This window comes from Balaenoptera acutorostrata, chromosome 4 (assembly GCF_949987535.1).
Source record: "Balaenoptera acutorostrata chromosome 4, mBalAcu1.1, whole genome shotgun sequence".
Classification (NCBI taxonomy): domain Eukaryota; kingdom Metazoa; phylum Chordata; class Mammalia; order Artiodactyla; family Balaenopteridae; genus Balaenoptera; species Balaenoptera acutorostrata.
In genome coordinates this window covers 35,102,732-35,127,539 of record NC_080067.1, presented here as the reverse complement: position 1 = coordinate 35,127,539, position 24,808 = coordinate 35,102,732, and the positions used below count along the sequence as shown (strand labels likewise).

The following is a 24,808-nucleotide window of genomic DNA, read 5'->3' as shown; positions in this document are numbered from 1 at the left end:
AGGTGAGGCAACAGAGCACAGGTTTCATGTGCTTGCAACCACAGCCATGTACATTCTGGAACAGGAGTGTTTCAATAGAAGTTTAATCTCGTGGCAGGCAGCATGAAATATAGAAAGGAGTGAGGAGAGCCTGGAAGTAGAGTGATATGCTAACTGGAGCTTTTGATAATCCCAGTATTAATTAATTCCACTAGGAATGGAAGAGACAAATCTGAGAGAATCATGAGAGAGAGACAGAGCGTCATGCTGGGTCACATCTAACAAGAGGGAAATGCCAAGGCTCTGATGCTAGGACAGCAATGGTGAAATTGGGAAAAGGAGCTTATGCTTTGGGTCTTAAACTTTAGATACAAGGAAACTCAGAGAGTACATTTTTTTTTTCCTGAAAATTACTCAGCTAGTTAGTGGCAAAGCTGTAAGTACAACTGAGTTCTTCTAATTCTCCTCCATGACAAATATGGAACTAGGGCTTGAGTGATGGGTTGGGTTAGCAGATACTGCTATAGGCGTCCTGCCAATGGAGTTGGGGGTACAGCACTGTGAGAGGTGTTTTCCTTAGACAGTAGATACAGAGAGGGACATGTCAAGGGCCAAGGGCCAGTGCTCAGGACATGCTGAAGTCAGGATAAGTAGACAGAAGAGGAGTCAGAAAATGAGACACAGAAAGCTGTCAGAGTCAGGAAGAAAACACAGACTTTGCATTGTCACAGATGATGAAGAGACTGTTTGTGGGATGCTAGTAAAAGGCCAAAGACAGTGTCTGAGAAAAACCTTTTGATTTTGCTTAGAGGTCATTGGTGAGCTTAGAGAGAGAAGTTTTAATAAAGCGGATGGAGACGGAAAGGTTGTAGGGATTAAGAAGCAGATACGTAATAAGGGGATAAAGGGCTTTTTTGTGATAGAATACTTAATAATTAACTTATCAAGAATTTATCAAAGCTAAACATCCCCTAATGTTTGTGATTTTGAAATTTTGTGACTTGAGGTTTAGTGACACATCATATAGGTCCAATATACACACAACACATGTGCGCGCATGTGTGCGCGTGCGCACACAAACACACACACACACACCTTTTCTTGAATCAACCTATACAGGACAGAATGATGCCATTGGTACTTTTCACTGTGAATGCCTCATGGCATGTATTCATGGCCAGACTGAGAACATCACATCTGAGAGACTATCCAGGAAAAGGGTCTTGTCAGCTCAGACCCTGAAATCTAGGCGGGCTCCAGGGTCCCCCACTACCCCTCAGGCCCCTTAGAGACCTACTGTGCCATTTTAATTCCTTTTATAAATGAGAAAACTGAGGCTCAGAGAAGCTAAGTGACTTGGTCAAGGTCATACTGGTAATAATTAGTCATCCTACACTCAGGATGGGGTTCTTTCCAACAACTTATACTGCCACCCAGTGCGTCTTTATTGATACCTATTTTTATTGATGCTCTTTAAGTACCGATCAATATCTTGTTTTGATTCCCACTAAGGGAAACCCAAACCAGAGAAATGGTTTCCACATTCAGAAAGAAAAAGCCCAAATCAGATAGGCAGATATTGATCCCAGAGTATGCATGAGGAATCCAGAAACTTGGGATATGGGGACCACAGCAGGAGAGGTTGGAGACGATTCCCTAGAATAGGCACTGTTGCTTGCACCTGCTTTCCTGCACAGCTTGGGCATGGTAGGTGGATTCGTAAGTAGAGAGTGGGTGAATCCAGGTTCTGTAAATATATACAATTTGGGGAGGCCACTTTAAAAAATTAAGAATAAAGAATTAGAAAGTTCATATAGTAAGAGGCCTTGACGCTTAATTCTCATTAATTTTACTTTCATTTCAGTTATAAATTTTAGTTGTATTTTCTGGAACAACATAGCATTTTTAAAATAAGTTTCTATTTTCTAGCAGAATGCCTAAGCTTATGAAGGAATTTAATGTGTGACAAAGGAGGCCTTACAAATCAATTGGAATGGAAGGATTATCCAATAAATGGTGCTGGTTAACTCACTTAGAAATTCTCTGGATATTCAAAAGTTGAGCATTAAGAGAAAAACCATCCATTGTTACCTTTGATCTTTGAGAATTAAGACTGCTTCATTGCAAAAAACTGAAATTGATAGTTATAACACCTGTAACATCTGTTCACATAAAATACAGGGCTTGTTGGAGGTGCCCTAACTGATAAGAACTTAAGTCACATAGTAGTCTCTAGTTTTCAGGGCTCATCAGTAGTAGACAGGTTGAGCTAGGGAGAGCTGAGACCCTGAGGCTAGGCAACCACCTAGGGAAGTGCAGATGGGCCAGGAAGACCCCACCCATAGACATCTAGCAAAAGGAGGTTAGCCTTAAATAGGTCGTGCTGGTGGGGGTCCTGGAACAGGCAGGTCAGTCTGCATTAGCAATTGGTACGATGGAGGAAGGCAGAGGGGGATCCAGGGAGATCCAGCAGGGACCCGGTAGGTGAACCATAGCATCCGAGCATCAAGGTAGTGAATGAATCAATGAATGAATGACATAAAAGGTGGGAAATGAGACAAGCTGGTTGCTGACACGGGAGCCTCTGTCAACATGTAACAGAAATCTAACCCCAGAGACTGGGGTTCGGAATAGGAACTCTCTGAGTTCCAGGCTCAGAGAACAGAGATGGGGCCCCAGTTACGAAACCCAAAAGGTAGAGTAGGATACTGAGACTTGTGCTCTGAGGCACAAGGTGAGGCCTTGGTCTCTTATTCCTGGAGGAATAAGGCAAGTTACTAGAACAGGACAACACCTGAGCAGGATGAACAGGAAGAGCAACTTCCCACCAAACATCTGAGCAGCTGGCCTGGACTCTTAACAAGTCCCCTACAACTGAAATTAAGACTGTTCCAGGGGCCTAAGACTGTTCTGGTCATTCAAATGGAGGCTATGCGGCCTCAGCTGTGGAGGACCAGGGAGGCTGGAGTATAGTGCCAGGCTAAAGCTTTCCAACGCTCATCTTTGAGTGATTTTCATAATAAACTAAAAACATAGTAAGTCACTTTAGTCAGGAGATGAAACAAATGCACTTGGAGCACTGTTTAAAGTCTTTTGTTTCCAGTGCTATTCATAGAAATCAAATATTTTACAAGAAAGTTTAAGTACAACAAGAAGCTTTAGAGAAACTAAATCTATTATGTCATGGATGATCCATATGTTGGAAGATGTTTATCTAGGCATTTCTAGAGTGTATCTGCAGAACTGCTACTTGGTCTCTACAGAATAACTCCATAATTCTCCAGCAAAAAGAGTGAATTCTCCTAGCTGAGGCGAGACTTGTGAGGGTTAAGGTAGGTTAGGGCCTTGATGGCATTCATGCAGATCAGGCTCTGTGGGTAAACATGCACAGCAGCTAGGAATCAACCCACAAAGGACAGTGAGGCCAAGGTCAAGAAATCCCAAACCAGAGTCAAGAGTAAGGGAAGAAGAGCCCCATTTCAAGATTACAGGTTGTGGGCGTCCCTGGTGGCGCAGTGGTTGAGAGTCTGCCTGCCAATGCAGGGGACACGGGTTCGAGCCCTGGTCTGGGAGGATCCCACATGCCGTGGAGCAACTGGGCCCGTGAGCCACAATTACTGAGCCTGCGCGTCTGGAGCCTGTGCTCCGCAATAAGAGAGGCCGCGATAGTGAGAGGCCCGCGCACCGCGATGAAGAGTGGCCCCCGCTTGCCGCAACTAGAGAGAGCCCTCGCACAGAGACGAAGACCCAACACAGCTAAAAATAAATAAATAAATAAATAAATAAATAAATAAATAAAGATTACAGGTTGTAACGTAGGACGTCCAAAAAGAGAGGGATCAGCAGAAAGAACATATACTTGGATGTGTGTCTGCCTGTGAAGTGGATGCAAGAAGGGCAAGAGCCAGGAAGCAGAAAGGAAAGAAAGAGAAAGGCAGGGGAAAAGAGGAGGCTTCCGAAGCATTAGAAAGAATTCTAGAGACAAAAATTCCAAGCCAAATTCTACTCCCAGCTTGCTGGGTAGCTTCAGGCAGTTCCCCATGGGCCTCAGCTTCCTAGTGTATAAAAGGAGACAATGGAGCGGGCTGGTCTTTTAGGATCTTTTTATCTTCAGCATTCTGTGACTCTAAGATTACTGCTGTTATGTTATCCTTCCTTCCTTCTCACCTGCAGGTATTTATGACAAACCTGTCTGAGCCTGAGGATATGTGTAGATAAGCCAAGTCACACACTGTCCCATCACAGCTTTGGCATGCAAATTCTGGGGCCACCATATTGATTCAAAGGCAGCCAATCCATAAGCTGTCCAGTGACACCACCTCTCCTAGCTGAGACAATTAGATTCTTGCTTGGAGATGACTATAACACAGAGGACAGGCACATGGGCCCAGCAGCCAGATTGTCCAGGTCCAACTCCTGGTTCCACTATTTACTGGTTATGTAGAAGCTGGGGAAGTTACTTCGTCTTACAGTGCCTCAGTTTCCTCAGCTGTCAAATGGAGAAAATAATATAACCCAACACTGAGGGTTGTTGTGAATTTTAAATTATTAAATTGTTCATGTACTTAGAATAATCTAGAGCATATAGTAAGCATTCAATGAATATTAGCTATTCATATTCAATATATTACTGTTATTATTATTAATTATTAGTCTTGTGAATTCAAATTGGGAAATGTAGAGAGACAAAATTGGTTATCAGTAGGGTTGGAAAATGAAGAGTGTCAAGAAATAAGGTTGGGTCACGGCAAACGCATGTTGCATGCAAGCCAAAGTTGTGATAGGACAGAAGCTGTAAGTAAGCAGGGCAGCCTGCCAGTAGAGGAAGGGAGAAGACACACAAAGAGACCTAAAGGGCATGAGAGAGAGTGAGAGAACCTGCGGCCCATGGGAGAGATGGGCAGCGGTCCATCTTGAGAGCTGTCTTGGTTCCTAATGCATGCTAGATGTGGTCATTGTCTCAGTATAATAAGCTCCATTTCCTTGAGGGTCTCCTTGCGATCCAAGAGCATAACTAAAACAGAGCCCACAGACTGGATGAGACATAATGCTTGTGCTCAAAGAGTTCTTTTAGTGTTTGTCAACTGGCAATTCCAAAGCAGAAACGTGTGTTCAATAATAAAGACTTTCAAAGTATACTTTGCAACCAGCTGAGCAGTCATTTACCCTATCTGGGGAGGTGAGAGGATGGTGTAGTCAAGGAGGGCTTCCTAGAGGAGGTGATGCCAGGACTGCATCATAAACTATTGGTAGGAGGATGGGGGAGTCAGAAGAATTCAGACAGAAGGGACAGCAAAAGAAGATGCCCCAAATCCAGAAACAGCCTGGCGTACACACAGAAGTACAGGCCAGCCTGCTGAGCTATTAAGGGTTAGGAGGGCGGCACATGGCCAGAACGGGTTTGAGGAGTGGCTCAGAACTTCATTTAACACGTATTTACTGAGCACCCACTGTGAGCCAAGCACTATTGGGGAAAGCAAGCATAGAGCTGTGAGCAAGGGTAGCAAGGTCCCCACCCTCTTGAAGCTTGCATTTCAGTGGGGAAGGCAAGCATCATCCCATAAACAGAAAAATATCGAATTTTAAATAAAATTAAGGAATATGAAGTAAAAGAAAGCAGGATAAGGGAATAGAGAGGGATGTGATGAGGTGGGGAAAGGCTATTGCAGATGGCTGGTCAGAAGAGGAGATGGCATCTGAACAGAGACATGAATAAAGACAGGGGGAGGCTGTGGGGAGCTTCTCGAGGTAGCTTTAGGTGAGAGATTATCTAGGCCTGAAATAGGGCGGCGCTGGTTAAGATGGAGGTGAAGAAGCAGAGTTCTTCAACATTTGGGAAATAAACTTGTCAGGCCTTGGCGATTGTACAGATGTTGGGGGCATGAGAGAAAGGAAGGGATGAAGAACAACTCCCAGATTTCTAACTCAGGTAGCAAGGAAGATAGTGGTGACACAAACCGAGACACAGAATACAGGAGGAAAAGCAGGTTGGGGATGAAAGGTGACAGGTTGTCCTTCAGAACAGTGGGGCCCTCGCGTGATCCTTTAGATTGTGGTATCCCCAGCAGGGGGAATCCGGAGCTGGAGCAGAGGCCTGGCTGGAATTTGGACTCAGGAGTGACTGGCCCATGGGTGAGTTTGTGTTGCAACTGAGGTTGCCTGTCAGTCAGCCAACAAGCATGTAGTGAGCACTCGGCAAGCGGCAGGCAGTGTGGCAAGTCCTGAAGGAGCGTCGTTTGTAGTGGGTCATGAACAACAGTCTCCAAACAAGTAAAATGATTTCAAGTACTAATGATAGGGGTTATGAAGAAATTAAAATAAGGTCACGGCATAAAGAGTATTGGAGGGGAGAAGGGGGTGGTGGCAGAGATTGCTTTAGCCCTGGTGGCCAAGAAGGTCCTCTGTGCGGACACAATGCTTGAAGGGAAAGCTGAGTAAGAAGGACACTGCCCTGTGAACTCTGGATAAAGACTCTTTGAAGCAAAAGAAATTATGTGTTTAGGTCCTCAGATGGGCGTGGCCTTGGTGTGTCTGAAGGACAGGTGAAAGGTCAGAGTGGCCGGAACAGAGTGAGTGAGGCAGGCTGGAGGGACAGAGGTCAGAGTGGGCCACATGGGGAGGAGACTGAGTTTTATCCTGAGGGAATGTGTAGAGTCAGAAGAGCAGAAGCCTGAGGAAAGATTCCTGGGAAACACCAGCCTGAAGGACGAAGGGAATGTAGTCACAAAACCAGGAGAGGGTAGGCTTTTGAGGAGCAAGTGATAAATCCTCCAGCAGCAATGTACATATCACTTTTATGTTCATAACACAGAATGGCTCCTGTTTTGTGAAGAATGGAATGAAAGGATCATTCAACTTCACCCACAGCCCACTTGTAAGCTAAAGGCCCAAGAAATGCATATGTCCTGCCACAGTTTCTTGAGTTTCTCTTCCAACATAACAGCTTTTGTCTACCTGGTGATGTGTAGATCAGCATGGAATCGATGTCCACAGAAATGTTTTAAGATAGCTGCAGAAAGTAGTTCAGCATTGTAGGCTTTCACTGTGCAGATGAGAAAATGCAAGTGCACAGAAGCTAAAAGGCTTTTCCAAGTCAATATAGGCCTAAGCTCAAGATAGCATCCCTGCCCCCCTCTCTCTCTCTCTCTCTCTCTCTCCCTCTTTCAGCATCCCTGTCTCCTTATTCAAAGGCTACTTTTCATTTGGCACCCAGCTCATGTCTGTTGGGAGAAAGCTATCATTAGAAGTTTCTGGACCACCAAACCCCAGGGATGGGCTGGAACCATCACCACCTCTCTTCATCCACAAGCACAACACTTCGCTTGGACGTCTGGGATGGATGGAAGGAATTTCTGATGGGCTGTCTCCTCGGACAAAAACTTAAAGTCCAACGCTATTTATCAAATGAAGGACCAGTACTCAAGTACGAGATAAAGCAAATGCTAAACTAATTAAAGTGATTTTTGCTAAACTTTCATAGGAACTTGAGTCTTCAATTCACTCTTTAGCTGGGGTGCTGCTCCAAGGGAGTTCCCTTGAGACATTTTTATTGAGATATTTGCTCGAATAAGATAGCAGGGAGGAGAGATTGGGGGACTGACAGCCTTTGGTGATGTATTGTAATTCAGATAGACTTTCATCAGGAAACACTATCTAAATGCACAACTTCAGTTTGGTTTGGATATTAGACTTTTATCGGCACTTTTTAAAGGATATCAGAATAAGTGCCTTGCCACTCTCACATTCAATTATTCTAAAAACCACTAATTGCTAATTCATTGGCTGAAAACATTGCCTACCTCTTCCTAAGCTATCATGTAACTTTTCAAATCGCATCTAATACACACATTCATACTTTTGCCATACATGAAGTGTAACACATGCTGCTGGAGCAGTGGAGGAAGGTAGGCTCAGAGAAGCAGGTGGACATTTTAACATATCTCTGCAGCCAGCAGTTTCCCAGGTGCATAAGCTGCATTACCCTTTAGGTTTTAATTCAGTGGTATTTTAGAACAGTGCCCCCTTGTGGTGATTTAGTCATACTTTACAGAAGCACACACACTCAGCAGGAGCTCTAAGGGCTCTGTGAAGTGACAGATTGGAAAACCAGCTTCTGCAATTTTATAAAATATTTAAATATTTAAAATTAATTTCTATTTGGGGATAATTACAATTCTCTCTTTTCATGCTCTGAATCCAAAGAAATAGCTGTTGCATTGTTACTTTTAATACTGCATATTTACTGAGTACTTTGTAGCATTGTGTTATATATATATATATTTTTTAAATTTTATTTATTTATTTATTTATTTATTTATTTTTGGCTGTGCTGGGTCTTCGGTTCGTGCGAGGGCTTTCTCTAGTTGCAGCAAGTGGGGGCCACTCTTCATCGCGGTGCGGGGACCGCTCTTCATCGCGGTGCGCGGGCCTTTCACTATCGCGGCCCCTCCCGTTGCGGGGCACAGGCTCCAGACGCGCAGGCTCAGCAGCTGTGGCTCACGGGCCCAGCTGCTCCGTGGCATGTGGGATCTTCCCAGACCAGGGCTCGAACCCGTGTCTCCTGCATTAGCAGGCAGATTCTCAACCACTGCGCCACCAGGGAAGCCCTGTGTTATATTTATTAACTAATTTTATACTTATAACACTTTTATGAGATGGATACTATTTTATCTTATTTTACAGATAGGGAAACTGATTTAGGAAATCTGCCCAATGTCACACAGCTAGCAAGGGCACAAGTGGGTTTTAGATCCCCACAATTTAACTCTAGTGCTCATGTACTTAACTATTTCCACTTAATCTTTAAATAAAATCTAAGAGCTAAGAGAATATAAATACGATATGCGTATGATCAGAGTGAAAAGCTCCTTTTATTCCTCCACCCAATCAACAATGTATGTACTATGTACTATGAAAGCAATAAACAAGATATGGTCCCTGCCTTTAGCAAATTTATAGTCCAGTAGGGGAAACAGAAAACAAGTAACCAATTCCTGGAGAAACAGAATTGCAAAATATCTGGGAGTACAAACTCCAGTGCTCATCTACCTAGGTTCAAAGCCCCACCCCCTCAGTGTTTAGTCGTGTAAACTTAAGCAAGTAGTCATCCTGTACCTCAGTTTCCTCTTCTATAAAATGGGGAAAATAATAGTACCTGTCTCATAGAACTACTTTAGAGATTAAATGAGCTAGTATTATAAGGAACTTAGAGGGCCACCTGGCACATGGTAAGGAGGATACAAATGTTAGGTGTCGCTGTTACCATTCAGTGTGAAAATTGTTATGACGTGGGCAGTGTGCAAGAAGATATGGGAATGTATAGTATGGACAACTGTAGGGGATCAGGTAAAGCACCCCGAGAAAGGGACTTGAAGGGCTGATACTCAGGTAAACAGTAGGGAGAATAAAAATGTTTCAAAACAGATGGAACCACGTGTACAAAGACCCAGGGGGCAAGAGAATGGCTTCAAAGAACTGAAAGAAGTTAGTTCCACATGGTAGATTACAGAGTAAGATGAAGCTAGTGGCCAGAGGCTGGAAAGATAAGAAGAGGCCAGCTCATGCAGGCCCCTGTAGGAATGTGAAGGAATTTGGATTTTATCGTTTAAATCTTGGGAAGACATTGAAGGTAGAGAAAGGCCATGATGAGATCTGCATTTTAGAACATTGGCTCTGACTGCAATGTGGGGAATAGAGGCAGACAGGGAGACAGGAAAATAGTCAAAAGAAAACGGCAGCCTGAGCTAGGCTTATGACAGCAGAGGTGGGGCTAAGAGGACAGACTGTGAAAAGATCATTTAGGAGGCAGAATCAACTAGTCTTGGTAACAAGAGTGCTCTAGTTCCCACAACATGGGTGTTGAGGATGAAAGCAAAGGCCAGTTAGTCCACGCAGGAGGGGCTCTTCTCCCCAAATCAAATTCAGAGTCGCTGATCTGCACTAATGAATTTCAAACGAAATTGATATGTGAACCAAAATGCCAGCATATTAATGTATAACTCTAATTAGTTATAATCTGTCAGAGGGGCCTAGAAACCCACATGTTCTGGGCAGACCATCTCTCTTATACAGGAAAATTACATGGGATGCCACATACACATGAAAATTATGGTGTGGTGAGCATGCAGTCAGAGACAGGAGAGTTAGTTGTATGCAGATTTTGGATGATACCAGGCTAGCTGGCCTCCATCTCTACCATAGGGTCACAGAGAGCCTTGCCCAAGTAAATCCTGGACAAAACCTGATGGAACCCTGTCTAGCTTTGCCTCCCTAATTCTTATTTCTCTGAATAGTCTTTACCCATCATTCAATTTGTGCCTGATGGGGTATTGGAAGGATAGGGATGGCAGGAAGGCCAGCGTGGCTATAGTTCAGTGAAAGAGAAGCGGAGTGGTGGGAAGTGAGGCAGGAGCTGGGGCAGGGTCCGGGTGACAGGTGCCCTGAAGGCCAAGATGAGGAGTTAGAATTTCACTTGCAGCCGGAAGCTACTAGAGGGTTTGGAAGAGAGCATAGGCCACCTCCAACGTATGGAATAAAAAGATTGCTAAGCACTGTAGGAGGAAAAGCCCGTAGGCGGATAAGAGGAGGTGGGAGACCAGTTAGGACACTGTGGCACTGGTGGTCATGCTGGTGGGGGGCAACCTAGAGGTTTCGATCAGAATAGCAGTAGAGATTTTGAGAAGCCAGAGAATAAGGACTGTTAGAAAAGACAAAGCAAACAAACATACAGAGCATTCAAATTTCTAAAATGTACTGAATCCCTTCCTATGCTTTCCCAGTGAATATAAAGCTTGATATTTATCTTGAGCATTCGATTTTCGTAAGGAAAAAACTGCTCCAAGGAAACCAATTTGAATTATTTATAGGTACACGATAGGACAAATGTGTATAAGCAGGACCTGTGCAGTTTAACCTGTGTATTACTATAGGCCGTTTCTGAAAATGTTTTTAAAAGTTAGGAAGGTAAATGTTAGGAAGAAATAAATATTTTAACTAGAATGTTTTGTGGGTATTTAGTGTAACTACCTTCGCCTGTTTGCTGACTTACTAAACAGCCCCCCTCTCGCTTGTTTCATTCACTCAGGTATCAGAAAAGGGTTGCCCTGTACATCGCCGCCTTTTATGGGCACACTGAGCTCACTGAATGGGCCCTGAAGCAGGGTGTGCGGCCCCACGAGATGGTCGGTGTGCACCCCTACCGAGCTTTGTGCCATGAAGCCCTTCACGCAGATGTCTCTAAATGCCCCATTCATGCAGCCGCAGAAGCGGGCCAACTGTTGACTCTGAAGGCTTTTGTCAACTGCAGCGTGCTGTGCCTGGAATGCAAAAACGCAGCGGGACAAACTCCCCTTACCATTGCGTCCAAACACAAGCGTAAAGACTGCGTATTATATTTACTGAGTAAAATGTGGTCCACTGTTTCTTTTCTGAAAATCTCAGTCCCCATGAGGATTTATATTAAAATAAAACAATGGGTACTCAGAGCTCAGAGTCACAACTTTAATAAAAGCCAGCTTTGCGGAGCAAGGGTCTTTGGAGCAAAAGTTGGAGACGTTGTGATGGTGGATGGTTTCACCAAACCCAAAATGACCTCCAAGAGCTGGCATAAGGCTGAGAACAAGGACTCACAAGGCACTGTGGGCAAACTACCGCCTCTCAGGGAGCAAACTGTAAGCAGGAAACGTGTCAATCCTTTGGCAATTTCACAGCAGGACACAAGAGAACAAACACTCAAATTTCCTCCGCTGGTAGATGCAAATACGTCCTTTGAATTACAAAAACAACAAAATCGGAAAAAAGTTACTGCCACAGCTAGGAAAAAAGAAAAGCTCATAAAAAATACATATCTCCCCCAAGTCCCCCTCCCTCCAGTTTCAAGAGTGAGCTATTCACACCCATCTTTTTACTATGCAACACCCAGTGCCAACTTTTTACTCAGATCCTCCTTTGCGTCTTTCTCAGAGCACAGTGGGAGGACTCCAAGGGAGAATGCCATCTACTACTTAGCTGTGGCCAGGTAAGGTTTTCTCTTCAAACAAACAAGGACAAACCTTTAATAGGGCAGGTCTAGGGGAGGAATGGTCCATGAAGCCATTACACTACCATGCCATGTAGTATAACACAGGTTGTTCCTGTGCATCAGTACCCAGCTTCAAGGACCTAGCCTTGTTCTAGGACAAAATGAACTGATTTTACTGGCCAATCCATGTAGTATTCTACTCGTCAAATTTTCAGGAAGAAAGGAGTTGTATCAATTAACAAAGTCCCTTGCTTTTTTTTTTTTTTTAAAGTAAAAGAAATTGTTAATTATAATTAAAGGGATAAGGGGGAAACTTGAAATCTGGGAGACATCAAAAGTGTCATGGAAGTCTGGATGGTAATGAAAGTGGAAGGAAAGAAAAGAACAATTTAATGACAAACTGAATCATAAAGACTTCAGTTGACTTATAGACAAGAAATACAGGCCGGGGGAGAGCTATACTGGATAGGGTGATAGAATTGATATTAATATTTAAGGTAAGTTTAAAAAGTAATCCATTATCACATTTAAAGACATAAACAAGTGTGTTGGAAGTGGACTTTTTGGGCACATTCATTTCATAAAATAAAATTTTATATATTGGTCATCAGATTTCACTGAAAACGCAACTCTGATTAGATCTCAAGATAAATACTTATGAGGTATTATTGGGTGCCAGTATTACAGTGAAAATATAGATTTATGAATGGTTTTTCCCCTTACTCGATATAATGAGAAGGAAAGAAAAAATAAGGCTAGATTGTTTTAGTTGCCTTTCTGTATTGGTCTTTATTTCAGATCTACTTTATTTCAGTTAGGTTGTTGCCACCTAGTGGTGAGAATAATTTGAGCTATAAAACGCAAACTTCAGCATACAGCATGATGAGGTTGAGAAAAGATGAAGAAACTGCTTAACAGCTTCAATCTTTGTAATTTGTGAGGTATCTCTGACTAGAATGTATAAAAAGATAATCTAAAATTATAGAAAAAGACCAGAAAATTATTAATTGAAAAAATTATATACTCCATCTTAAAATCAGCCTGTAAACATAAGGAAATACTGATCAGTTTTATCAAAAGATGCACATTAAAAATGATTTTATTTTTAAACATTCAAAAAAATGCTTATTATGGCCCAGTGCAGTGCTAGGCAGAATGGAAATGTGCATAAGTATCTGTGGTTAAGGTGGGAACGTATGTGGTTTTGGGTGAAAGGCTGCCAGTGTTTATTGTGTGTAGTGCTTTCTTGGGGAGGAACTGAGTTGTGATATATAGAGTTAAATGCATAAAAAGCACTAATCTCACATGTATGGCTTTTTGAATTTTATTTTTTAAATTTATTTATTTTTTATTTATTTGGTTGCGTCAGGTCTTAGTTGCGCAGGCTGACTCTGTAGTTGTAGCTCGCCAGCTCCGTAGTTGGGCACGTGGGCTCCTTAGTTGTGACACGTGAACTCTTAGTGGCAGCATGCACGTGAGATCTAGTTCCCGGATCTGGGATCGAACCTGGGTCACCTGCATTGGGAGCGTGGAGTCTTAACCACTGCGCCACCAGGGAAGTCCCTGAATTTTATATTTTTATACATCCATGTAACAACCACTCAGATCAATGACAAAATATTTCTAGCACCCCCAGAAAGTTCCTTCATGCTCCTTGCCAGTCAATGACCCCTCCCAGGTATAACCATTATTCTGATCTCTATCAATGAGATTAGTTTTGCCCCTTCTTGACTTTTCATATAAAGGGCACCATATGTTCTGTATCTTTCATGTCTGGCTTTTTTGTGCAACAAATCGTCTATGAGATTCATTCATGTTTTTGCATGTATTGATTCTTCTTATTTCTGTATAGCATTCCATTTCTATGTAGTATTCCACATCTCTATCCAATCTCCTATTGATGGGCATTTGAGTTGTAACTAATTTGGGGCTATTTTGAATAACACTCTATGATTATTCTTGTATGTGAGGTTTGGTGGACATTTGCATTCATTTCACTTGACTCTACACCTAGGAATGGAATTGCTACGTCATAGGGTTAGCTTTAGTAAACACTTCCACACAGTTTTCCCAAGAGGTTACACTAGTGTGCTGTTTTTGCAGGTACACTTCGTAACGATTGGAGTTATCAAGGGGAAGCAATTTCAAGGTTGAGAAGGGACTTGCTGGGGAAAATATTTCATTCAAGAAAGAGGTTAGTGCAGGGAATTCTCTGGCGGTCCAGTGGTTAGGACTCCATGCCTCCACTGCAGGGGGCATGGGTTTGCTCACAGGAGCAGGGGTGGTCAGTCTGATTGTTCACTTCCTCTGGCAAAGTTACTCCTAGCAAATCTTTCCAACCATATTGTTTCTCTTTTCCCAGTACTTTTCTCTTCCCTCTATTTGTATTCTCTACTGCCTTCCCATCTGTTTTCTCCCCTTTCCACTGCATCTATCCCAGGATCTGTCCCATGTCCCTCTGCTGGTGGGCTGTGGAGGGAGGGGGGGACCTGCACGCCTCATGCGTCTGCACGGCTCTTTCTGACCTGGCTCATTGTCCCCTCATAGGAGTCATGAAAGCACCCATGTCCACCTGAAGTCACCAGTCAAGCCAGGCAGCTAGGTGGTCTGAGCACTTACCACTAAAGGACCAGTACAGCTCTTGTGCCGAAACGTGAGGAGTGGACATGCGCTATCTTGAAGGCTGGGTCCACCGTCATCAAGGTAGTATCATAGCCAGGAGATGGGGAAGAACCTAACTAATCCTTCCTGGTGCTAACCTGGGGGAATTGGGTCAGGGTGGATCCATCGGATGTTGCTGATTGTGTGGGAAGGGTGACCTCCCAAACCAGGACCCCAGACATCTCATCTGGTGTCATGTGAGAGCACTTGCTGGAACTCCACCTTTAGATTCATGAAAATATACCTGTGAGGGTTGACTCAAAGAGAGTATTGCTGCAGTTAGCTCAGATCCAGTGCTAATGTGGGTCTGGGTTGGTGCACGTGGCTGGTGTGGAGATGACAGTAACTCAGGCCAGATTGAGTCTCATTCCCCAGAAGATGGTGTCAGCTTTATACAGATCAAAGAATATTTCCAAGGTGTGTCTAGAAAACTGTCTTCCTTACTGCTTATTGTCTGATTCCAGTGAGGTTGATGCAACTTGGAAGTCCAGCTTAGTAAAGATTCAAATATGGAGGATTGGTCCAGAAGGTTCAGTGTCCTGAGTGCACTGAGGACAGATGATAGCCCCCAATGGTGACTCTGATGGGCTCCCACGCTCCTGATAAAAGTAGAGCGCTCTGTGTTGTTCTGTTTTGTTTCGCTTTGATAAAAAGTACGAAGGATGGGGCAGGGGACCCTTGCCACCAGTTTAAACCACTGTGGTTGATGAGGGTGTTTGCCTCAGCCTCGGAAGGTGAATACAGGGAATAAACCTGCTTGGCCTGGTCATGCCCCTGAGCCCCACTCTTGATATAGGAGTAACTCCTCCCCAAACTCCTTTTGATAAGTGCTCTATTTGTTGGGGATTGCAGGAGCAAAGGAGAGTCTGAGGGGAGATGAAAACAAATGAGGAGGCGGAGCAGAAGTCTGTTTGGCCTGAAGGCAGTGTTGGTGCAGAGCAGAAAGCTGGGCAATGTAATATTTTCCCTTAAAAAAAGAATTTTAAGGGACTTCCCTGGTGGCATAGTGGATGAGACTCCGCACTCCCAATGCAGGGGGCCCAGGTTCGATCCCTGGTTGGGGAACTAGATCCCACATGCATGCCACAACTAAGAGTTCACATGCCACAACTAAGAAGCCTGCGAGCCACAACTAAGGAGCCCTGGAGCCAAAAGTAAGGAGTCCACCTGCCGCAACTAAGGAGCCCGTCTGCCACAACGGAGACCCCATGCAACCAAATAAATATTTTTTTAAAAAGAATTTTAATTAGAAAATACAGTAATATGTGCTTTCTGGGAAGCATCCGAACAACATGGGAATGTATAAAGTAAACATGAAAGTCTCCATCCATCCTCCAGCCCCACTCCTCTCCCCTCTCATGAATCCCATCTGTCTCCCCAGAAGGCATCATTATTACTATTTGTAGCCTCCTAGAACTTTTCCATGTATCTCAATATATGTATGTCAGATATGTATATGTGCATGCCCTTTTCATCCTAAAAGGGATTTTACTGCATTTATGTTCCCAAATATATATCTCTTAGACATAACTGTCAAATCTTTCTATGCTAGGGAGAGGGAACTACCTTGTCCTTTTTAATGGCTGCCTAGTATTCCACTGTGTCCACGTATAATAAGTTATTTAATCAGTCCTCTCTTGATTTACATTCAAGTTGTTTCCATTTTTCACCATGATAACAGTGGTGCAATATATCCTTTAATGTGTAATACTTAAACATTTATGGAAGTATTTCTATAGGACACTTTCACTGAAGTGAAACTGCTTATTCAAAGGACATATACATACTAAGTTAACTTCCTGAAAGGTTGTAGCAAATTATACCCATCTATACAGTATGAGAGGCTACTTTTGAGTGAATTACATATCTACAGCTAGGAGGGGCCAAGGCTCAGAGGGACTTGTAGTGAAGGAGTGAAGGAGTGGACCTGACAAAGACTCTTAGGATCAGTTTGTGTGCTACTGTGTTATAAGTCACCCTTCCCTGAGAAGAAACTGCCAGTAGTACCCCTGCCCCAAGAACAGTTTGGTACAATTCAGTTGCTGGCCCTTGTAGAAAAAGGCTTGCCCTGTACTTTCCAAGTTTACCTTGTAATGGGTATGGGGCAGGTATTTTCTCTCTTTGATTCCTCAGGGATATAAACTACCCTCTCCCTCTCCCTGTCTCTCCCCCAACGCCGCCCCCTTCATAAGGTGCTGGGGTACAATGGAAGCAGGGGCTAAGGCTCTGCTGACCTCCCTTTACTGGCAAGCCTGCCATTTTGCATGGATGAGCATGTGAGCCCTAGGAAAGCAAAGGCATTGAGCAGGGCACCGTTCTTGTGCATTCCTGAGCACTGGGTTTAGGAGACCAGTTGCATCACATCATCTCCTCAGTTCTGCTTGGATGAGAGAGCCCACAAGAACAGCAAAGGGAGACATGAGCTGGACCTTCAGCTTACACAAGTCACAGAGTTGACTGAAACCTGAGGGTTCAGCCTCCCAGCCTAGCTTGTCCAGTACTGCATGCCCAGGCCTTGCCCTCCAGTTGAGGATCTTGAATCCGTGACCCATTCAGGTGGGCAAGAACCTTGTTTCCTCTGTTCACTTTTGTTATCTTTAGCACAGCGCCTGGCATACAGTAAGGGCTCAATAAATAGGTGTTTAATGAATGCATAGAAGCCAGGGAGAGGTGGATATAGTTATACCATTCTTTCCTCCCTAAGCTGGGACTTCTATGTTGAAAAGAAACACTGAGATTCAGTTAGGTGGTTGGGCTGATGGCCCAGTTAGTGGTTACTAATGGTTACTCATTCAACCAACATTTATTGAGCTGGAGGTATGGTGGTAACTTTCCTAGTTTTAGCACTGAAAGTTCTGTTTCCTGAGAAATCCCTCAGGCCTGGGCAAATCAGGACAGTTGGTCACCCTATTCAGTAAAGAGCAAACACAGATACAGTCCTGGTCTTTGTGAAGCAAACCGTTTAGTTGGTGTGATGGGCATTATCACACAGGCTAACTGGGGAAAGTGCTATGAAGGAGAGGAACTTGGAGACAGAGGTTCTATGGAAGTCTGACATAGACCTTGACCTCCCTAAGAAAATGTCTGAGCTGAGATCTGAAGGATGGGAAGGAAGAATGCAGTGCTCCAGGTAGAGGAAAGAGCTTGTGCAGAGGCCTTGTGGCTGGAGCTTACGGGGGAGTTATGAAATAGGAAGATATGCTAGAGCAAAGGGAGAGAAGAGAGGTACAAGACAAACATGGAGAGGTAGGCAGGGCTCCGTAAGAAGACCTGGGCTATTTTACCCTAAAAACAAGGAGAGAGCATTGAACGGTTTGACCTCATCAGCTTTGGATTTTTTAAGACCACTTTGGCTTCAGTGTAGGAGAACTAGAATGGATTCTGGAAGTCCAGATAGGAAGCAACTGCAGGAGTCCAGGGCAGAGATGGTGGGAGATTGCACTATAGGAGTCATGGAGAGAAGTAGATGGGTTGGAGACAAATATAAGAAAGAAATTGATAGGATGTGGTGATTGCATATGATAGATTGCATATGATAAGGAATGGGGGGCAGGGTGGATGCAAGGACTCTTGTCTTTGGAGATAATCAAAGCAGGGGTGAGGTTCTGGTCTCACAGAGACTCCCAGCCACTGCTGAAGCAGCACTGCCCATAGTGCTCTTTAGAGAGATATGGGCAGCTGTAGGAAATCCCAGGTCTTCCCAGCAGCTTACAGACATATTTGCAGCAGGGCCTAGTGTTCACAGAGTCCAAGCGAGAGCCCAGTTGATGGAAGCAAAATGATGCTGTAGCAAGGCAACCCTGTTGATGAGTATGCTTGTTGTCTGCATGCCAGACTCATGTAACCACATTTGGCTTTCCTGGGTAAGTTCCAGGAACCCAGAAAATGATGACTCAAGGACAGAATGCCTAAGGTAGGCCGCTTTCACACATTCAGGGGGGTCTGGGCTGGCAAAGAGGCAGAGGCTGTTAGAGAAAAAACTGACCTGGGAGGTGCCAGCCTGTACCCCCTCCTGCCAACCCTGTCTTGTTTTTATTCACAGAGCCATCACAGTATTATATTAGCCTTCTATTTGTGTATTTGCCTCCCCACTAGAATCTAAGTTCCATGAAGGCAGGGACCTTGTGTGTTTTGTTCACTCTTTGTTTCTTCAGCACACAGAACAGTGCTTAGTATTGTTAAAAAAAGAGACAATAGGCCCAAAATGGAGTCCCTGTGCTAAGCCCCACATCAGCAAACCAAGACTTAATACCTAACCTAATTGCAATGTCAACCTCTCTCCTAGTCTTAAAACAGTCAATCTGGAATTTCCTGGTCAGCAGTAGTAAGGTAATCTATCTGATAAAACCCTGCCATCCCCCAAAGAAAGATGAGGTAATGGCTCTTTCCTTGTCCCTGACCCCTTCTACCTATAAAAGTCTCCTATATTATTCAGCTCTTCGGAGCTCCTTTCTGTTTCCCACATGGAATGCTGCCTGACTCATGAATCGTTGAATAAAGCAAATTATATCTTCAAATTTACTCAGTTGAATTTTGTTTTTTAACAACATATAGTAAGTGCTCAATAAACAGTTTTTGATTAAACACAGAAAAGCCAGAGTTCAAATGCCAGGAGAGAATCAAGACAAGCACTAAGCTTAGGGAGGAGCTAGATATGCAACAGAAAGGGAGAGAGAGGACTTTAAATCAATTCGGGTGGGATACGGAGAAAGGCTAAAGGTGTCTGAGTGATTTCCTTACCGCATAGGACTTGAATATATGGACAGCATTGATGAGCTAACCCCATTTAGAGGGCCCAAGGAGACACAGTCATTGAGGTAAAGCAAGGAGTTAATCCAGAAGATTAAAGATGAATCAGCCAGACTTGGATCTAGTTCAAATGTCTGAAACACTAAGGTACTTTTACGCATGGTTGCTCCTAATAGATTGAGTGAAAGCCCTTTAAATCTATGAGACTTTCCACACAAAAGGGGTGGTGGTCAGAAAAAGGAGCCAGGTAAAGGTGGCTACGTGGTCTGAGACACTGTTTTGTGAAAGGGTAAGAAAGAAATTTAGTTTTCAGGAAAGTAAGTGGATTTGCAAAAGGCATTTTAGGGGATAGGGAGGAACTGGCTGGAGATGAGACTGGCAAGGTAAATTACACCTACATTGAGAGGCATTTTGTGGGTCCAAGTGGACAGTTTGCTTCTTATATTTTTCCATGGGGGAGGAGGTAGGTAGGAAGATCACAGAAGTTCTTTTTTATCAAACAAATCACATAATCAGTTTTTGTTTATTTTTGAAGACAAATCTGGTGGAGATGCGTAGAAGAGTCACTGGAAATAAGTAATACTAAGGGTGTGGAAGGACTACAGTAGGGTTAGGAGACTTTGCAATAAGAGAAACAAAAGGCAATAAAGACCAGGACTGGAACAGTAGTAGTTAGGGAAGAGGGGAAAGGCCAAACATGACAGATATTTCTGAGGAATAATCTACAAAATGTCATCACTCATTGGGCTTAGTGGTGGACAGAGGAGGAATGAGCTTTGTTTCTGGCTTGGAGATGGTGAGAACAGCAACATCACTGTGTTAGAACAAGGATACTGAAAGGGACAAGTTTAGGAAGAAGATAAAAGACATGGAAATTGGAAGTGTCTGTGGGATGTCCAATTATCAAATGATTTTATTTGATAATTGGAGATATGCATCTTTTCAGAAAGGTTGTGATTTGGGAGTCATGACTATGGGAGTTGAAGCAATTAGTAAATAAAGCCTCCCGGTGAGGGTGCAGAGAGAGAGGAGGACAAAGGATAAAATCTCAGAGGACCCCAACATTCAAGGAAATGTAAAACCCCTCTGTAGTAAATCACATTCACATCCTACAAAGTAGGAGCAATCATATTCAAATTTATGTCTTTGTTAGTATACAGCCAGAGAATAACTATCACAAAACGTTGTTTCATTGCATTTCAGTTAAAGGCTATCAAAATATCTAATATCTTATCAATGAAAAAATGTATTTGTGGTGGGAAAGAAGGAGAGGGAGAATAGGTCAGTATGTATACGGATGCCTGGGGGAATAGTTAGAAAAAGGTTTGGGAGTTCCCTGATGGCCTAGTGGTTAGGATTCTGGGCTTTCACTACCGTGGTCAGGGTTCAATCCCTGGTCAGGGAACTAAGATCCCACAAGCTGTGCAGTGCAGCCAAAAAGAAAAAAGAAAAAGTTTCAACCCAGAGAATTCTATGACATTGAGTGGCTTTCTATTTCTAGCTGTGGGTGCTAAGCTTCCGGTATTGCCTTGGGAAAATATCATTCCCACTGTTTCACAAGGAACTGGTTTTAGAAAGATTCCTCTTTCCTATATTTTACCTCCTCATATGACAAGATAATTAGCCACAGCTACAAAATCAACCTAAAGATTTCCACCATTTTAGCTATAAATGGGGACAAGAATGGACCTCCTTATAAATTATGTCCTGTTTTCTTACAGTGCCTTTAAAGAGAAACGATGGCTTCAGCAGTTAGGAATAGCAAGAGTCCTAGCGAAAAAGAGCATTTCTAACCTGACTACCCAAGGAGGCCTGACAGCGTGTGAAAATCCTCCGGAAATTTTGCTTTGAAAAGTCATGACAACCCCAGTTTGGGTGAAGACCTGGTCAAATAGAACTTCTAGTTCTAATACTAACATTTCTAATAACAGTTCTAATGCTGGAATTTCTAATAACAGTTCTGATGCTACACGACTATCAACAGGTTATTTAATGTTTAACACCATGTTTTCTTGGACTCCATCATGCAGAGTGAAAATTTAGGGCATTTGTTTTTGCATAAAGTGTCTGAGGAAGAATTCATAAGAAACTAAGAATAGTAGTTGCCAACAGGGTAGGGCAACTGGGAAGGTGGGAAACAAGGACATGAGCAAGAATGTTTACTTTCTCTTTTTTTGCTTTCCTGGGATTTTTTTTAAAATACTTTTTGTTTTTTAAACCACATGAATGTAGTACATAGTAAAAAATTAATTAAAAAAATTCTATATAGGGCAAGTCCCTAGGAGAGTTATAAATACCATCTAAGTCTAATACTGGCCTCAGACATCTTTTGAATTTCTGCTAAAACACTGCTTACTACTAATTTTTAAAAATTGAGGTAGAGTTTTCATACAGTAAATTGCAAAGATCTTAAATCAACGGCTTTAACAAATGTATACATTTGTGTAACTAACAGCAATCAAGATGTGAACACTTCTATTACCCCAGAAAGTTCCTTCAGGCTCCTATCTATCTTAATCCATATAGACACCTGCTATTCTAATTTCTTTTTATTTTTTTAATAAATTTATTTATTTTATTTATTTCTGGCTGCATTGGGTCTTCGTTGCTGTGCGCGGGCTTTCTCTAGTTGCGGAGAGTGGGGGCTACTCTTCGCTGTGGTGCACGGGCTTCTCATCGCGGTGCCTTCTCTTGTTGTGGAGCACAGATTCTAGGCACGCGGGCTTCAGTAGTTGTGGCACGTGACCTCAGTAGTTGTGGCTCACCGTTTCTAGAGCGCAGGCTCAGTACTTGCAGTGCACGGGCTTAGTTGCTCTGCAGCATGTGGGATCTTCCAGGACCAGGGCTTGAACCCATGTCCCCTGTATTGGCAGGCGGATTCATAACCACTGCGCCACCAGGAATTCCTGCTATTCTGATTTCTACCTCCATGCATAACATTTCCCAATTAAAGGAATCATATAGTTGTTTACTTTTATGTCTGGGTTATTTTGCTCAACTTAATCTTTTGAGACTCATTTACATTGTTGTATGTATTAGTAGTACATTGTTTTCTTTTTTCTCTATGTAGCAATATCCCTTCTTTCATTCCTGATATTTGTATCTTTTGCCCTCTCTATTTCATTTTTGCCATGAATAGTCAGTCTTGTAATGATTTTGTCAATTTTACTAGTTTTCTACAATGGATCTTTTGTTTATTCTTTATATTGTATATTTGCTTTCTAATTTGTTAATTTCTTGACAGTTTCTACTACTCTGATTAAATACTTTATCTGTCATCTAATGTTTTGGACATATTATTCAAGTTATTTTAGAGTCCAGGTCTAATAACTCCAATATCTGTACGTCCTCCATACAAGTCTTCCGTAGATCTTTTTTCACTATTGAGTAGTATTCCATTGTGTAGGCACACCATAATTCATTCAAATGTATGTACCTTTGGGTCGCCTCCAGTTTTGTGATATTGTGAACAAAGCTGCTTTAAACATTACTGTAAAGGTCTTTTTCTGGACATATGCTTTCCTTTCTTTTGGGCAAACACCTAGGTGTGGAACTGTTAGGTAATAGACTAAATGTACATTTAACATTATAAGAAACTACCTAACAGTTCTCCAAAGTGGTATTACAGTTTTACACTTCCACTAACAATATACAAGTATTCTGGTTGCTTCACAGACCCACCAAAATTTGGTGTTATTAGTACTTTTGATTTTTAGTTATTCTAGTGGGTTTGAAATGACATTTCATGGTTTTAATTTGCATTTCCTTAAGAACTAATAATATTGAATGCTTTTTGTGTGCTTATTGGCTATTTGTACATTTTCTTTTGTGAAGTGTCAACTCAAGTTTTTTGTCCGTTTAAAAAATTGTGGTGCTTTCCTGGTGGTGCAGTGGTTAAGAATCCGCCTGCCAATGCAGGGGACGCGGGTTTGAGCCCTGGTCCAGGAAGATCCCACATGCCGCGAAGCAACTAAGCCCGTGCGCCACAACTACTGAGCCCACGTGCCACAACTACTGAAGCCCACGCACCTAGAGCCCATGCTCTGCAACAAGAGAAGCCACCGCAATGAGAAGCCTGCACGCCAAAATGAAGCGTGGCCCCCGCTCACCCCAACTACAGAAAGCCGTGCGCAGCAAGGAAGACCCAATGCAGCCAAAAATAAATAAATAAATTTTAAAAATTGTGTTGTTTATCTTTTAATTATTGGTTTATCAGAGATTTCAATATACTCATGATACAAGTTGGTTTATTTTTGGCTGCACTTGGGCTCAGTAGTTGGGCTCTAGAGTGCAGGCTTCAGTAGTTGTGGCGCACGGGCTTAGTTGCTCCGCGGCATGTGGGATCTTCCTGGACCAGGGCTCGAACCCATGTCCCCTGCGTTGGCAGGCGGATTCTTAACCACTGCACCACCGGGGAAGTCCTGTAAGTTCTTTGTCAGATACATGTATTGCAAATATATTTTCCCAATCTGTGGCTCTCTTTTCCATTTTATTAATGGTGTCTTTTGATAATGAAAGTTTTTAACTCTAATGAAGTACAGTTTATCATTTTTTTCTTTTATGGTTCATGCTTTCTGCTTCCTCTCTAAGAAATCTCTGCCTACCCCAAATTCATGAAGATATTCTTGTTTTCTTCTAGAAGTTTCACAGTTTTAGCTCTTATGTTAGGTCTATAATTCATCCTTAATTATTTTTGTGTGTGTGATGTGAGGTGAGAGTCAGAATTCTTTTCCATAAGTTTATCAAATTGTTCTAGTACAAGTTGTTGAAAGTTCCTTCCCCTCATTGAATACCTTGGTACCTTTGTCAAAAATCAATTTACAATATATGTATGGATCTATTTCCAGACTCTCTATTCCATTCCATTGGCCTATTTATTTTTCCTTACACTAAAACCACACTGTCTTAATTACTATAGCTTTATTGTGGGCCTTGCAATCAGGTAGTATGAATAACTTTGTCCTTTTTCCTACTTTGTTTTGGCTATTCTCAGTCCTTTGAACTTCCAAGTAGATTTTTAAAATAAACCTGCCGTTCTCTATAAAAAAGCCTGTTGGGATTTTGATTGGTCACAACTGACATCTTAATAATAGTGAATATTACAGCCCACGATACACTTCTCTATCCATAGTATATGTCCCCATTTAAGTCTTCCATGATTTCTCTCATCAATGATTTTTAGTTTTTAGTGTAGAGGTCTTACAAATCACTTATTGTTTTCTTAAATATGGCATATTTTGGATGCTATTTGCTAGGAAGATTTTAAGATAGATTCTGTTACAATAGTCAGAAGCACCTAAAATCTAAATCTCATTTAAAAAAATAACTTTAGGTTTCTAGTTTGATATTATGGGGTTGGGGCACATAGAAGGTTAATACAAAAGAAAACACAAAGATGAT

The 24,808-nt window shown here is 42.6% G+C and overlaps 1 protein-coding gene and 1 long non-coding RNA gene across 2 annotated transcripts in view; one reads left to right on the top strand and one right to left on the bottom strand.

The window, feature by feature from the left end:
- ANKUB1 (ankyrin repeat and ubiquitin domain containing 1) overlaps positions 1 to 21,259 on the top strand; it is a 42,250-nt gene extending 20,991 nt beyond the window's left edge. Inside the window, exons 4-6 of the mRNA XM_057546014.1 lie at positions 7,289 to 7,402; positions 11,063 to 11,995; positions 21,130 to 21,259. Of these exons, the coding sequence (XP_057401997.1) occupies positions 7,289 to 7,402; positions 11,063 to 11,995; positions 21,130 to 21,259 (1,177 nt within the window). The remainder of the gene's footprint in view (positions 1 to 7,288; positions 7,403 to 11,062; positions 11,996 to 21,129) is intronic.
- Positions 11,619 to 24,808, bottom strand: part of LOC130708160 (uncharacterized) — a 15,947-nt gene continuing 2,757 nt past the window's right edge. Inside the window, exon 3 of the long non-coding RNA XR_009008262.1 lies at positions 11,619 to 11,743. This is a non-coding gene — a long non-coding RNA (uncharacterized LOC130708160). The remainder of the gene's footprint in view (positions 11,744 to 24,808) is intronic.